General features: G+C 24.9%; 1 protein-coding gene across 1 annotated transcript in view; it reads left to right on the plus strand.

The window, feature by feature from the left end:
• The window catches only part of LOC110422811 (annexin D4-like), a 4,410-nt gene that overhangs the window by 51 nt on the left and 2,925 nt on the right, over positions 1-1,434 (plus strand). Inside the window, 1 exon segment of the mRNA XM_089784613.1 lies at positions 487-664. Coding sequence (XP_089640739.1) covers positions 487-664 — 178 coding nt within the window.

Raw genomic sequence — 1,434 nt, forward strand, 5'->3', positions numbered from 1 at the left:
TCCTTTTCCTTCCTCCAAACTAATTTTATTCTATCACCTAGCTAGACTCCTTAGGTACTGTTTTCCTTTTGATGCTTTGCTATCATGAAATTTCTTTCTAGGTGGCATATGACAGTGAAACATAGTCATTGAAATTGATGAATTTATTTTTAATTTCTTTTTTTGTCCTCATTTTTACCAAATTTAAAGCTTCAATATCCTTTCTGTCTCCTCTTTTTCCATTCAGCTTAATTAATTACTTTTGCATTGTAATTGAGCTGTAAAATGTAGTCCAAATTAAAATTTTACAACTCAACTATAATGTCAATGTTAATGTTGTTATCATTTGGCATTATGGGCTTCAAAATGTCAATAATGACTTTGACAATAGTAAAAAATTATAAGATTTCTCGACGATACAAATAATTGCTAATTAATCTTATTACTGAAGGTGGTAGGTTAGTTTTTGCTTTATAAAATTATACGAAAAAAATATTTCTTCATTCATTTAGGAATTGCAGTTGATGAGAAATCATGGGCATCAATACTGACACAATCACACCATGAGCACAAGAGATCCATCAGAAGAGGATGTTCCCAGTTCTTCTCTGAGGACGAACGTCAATTTGAGAGGTGGAATGATGATGCTATCAAGACTCTCAAAGCTGAAGTCAAGCGTTTTAAGGTATACATACACACTTCAAAGTTATAGCTAGCTAGATTTATTTATGTTCATTCAACTTAATTACTATACTTTTGTCTTCTTTTTTTTAGGCTTTTACATTTCATGAAATAGTCAAATTAATTTTATTCATTTATTTATGGGATGATTTTTTTTTTAGCCCTCAAAGATAAAGTATTTTAACAAATAATCTTCTTTTTAATTTTAACTATTTTTAGTCAAGAAAAAATATTTTTGGACAAAATTGCTCTTAATGAACTTTTTTATATTCAAGGGTCCATTTGTTTAGTTTTAAAATATTTTTTGGAAAATGTTTTAAAGACTTATGCTTGTTTAGTAGACGGAAAATTAATTCCAGATGTAAAATATTTTACTAGTCAATAAGGTTAACCAAAAAAAATGTCTCATGCTTTTCCAAAGAACAACAAAAACTCTTTATACTAAGTTTATGAGTATAAGTTTGATGGATATTTATATTTAACTTAAAATATTAAAAAAATAAAAAATATTAATATTTAAATTATACAACACTATTAAAATTAAAAATTATTATTTTAATGAAACTATTCAATACAATTAAATTTTTTATTTTTAAATGGAATAAATTCTACTAAAAATTATAATAAAAAATATTGCAATGATCATCATTTGATGAATACACATTTATGATAGCTTTAAATCTTACTAATAATTATAATAAAAAATATTTTAATGATTGTTATTTAATGAATACATATTTATAAGTATAGGTTTTGGATATCTTACACAATTGA

This window comes from Theobroma umbraticum, unplaced genomic scaffold, assembly GCF_002168275.2.
Source record: "Theobroma umbraticum cultivar Fairchild unplaced genomic scaffold, ASM216827v3 scaffold_146.0, whole genome shotgun sequence".
Taxonomy (NCBI): Eukaryota; Viridiplantae; Streptophyta; class Magnoliopsida; order Malvales; family Malvaceae; genus Theobroma; species Theobroma umbraticum.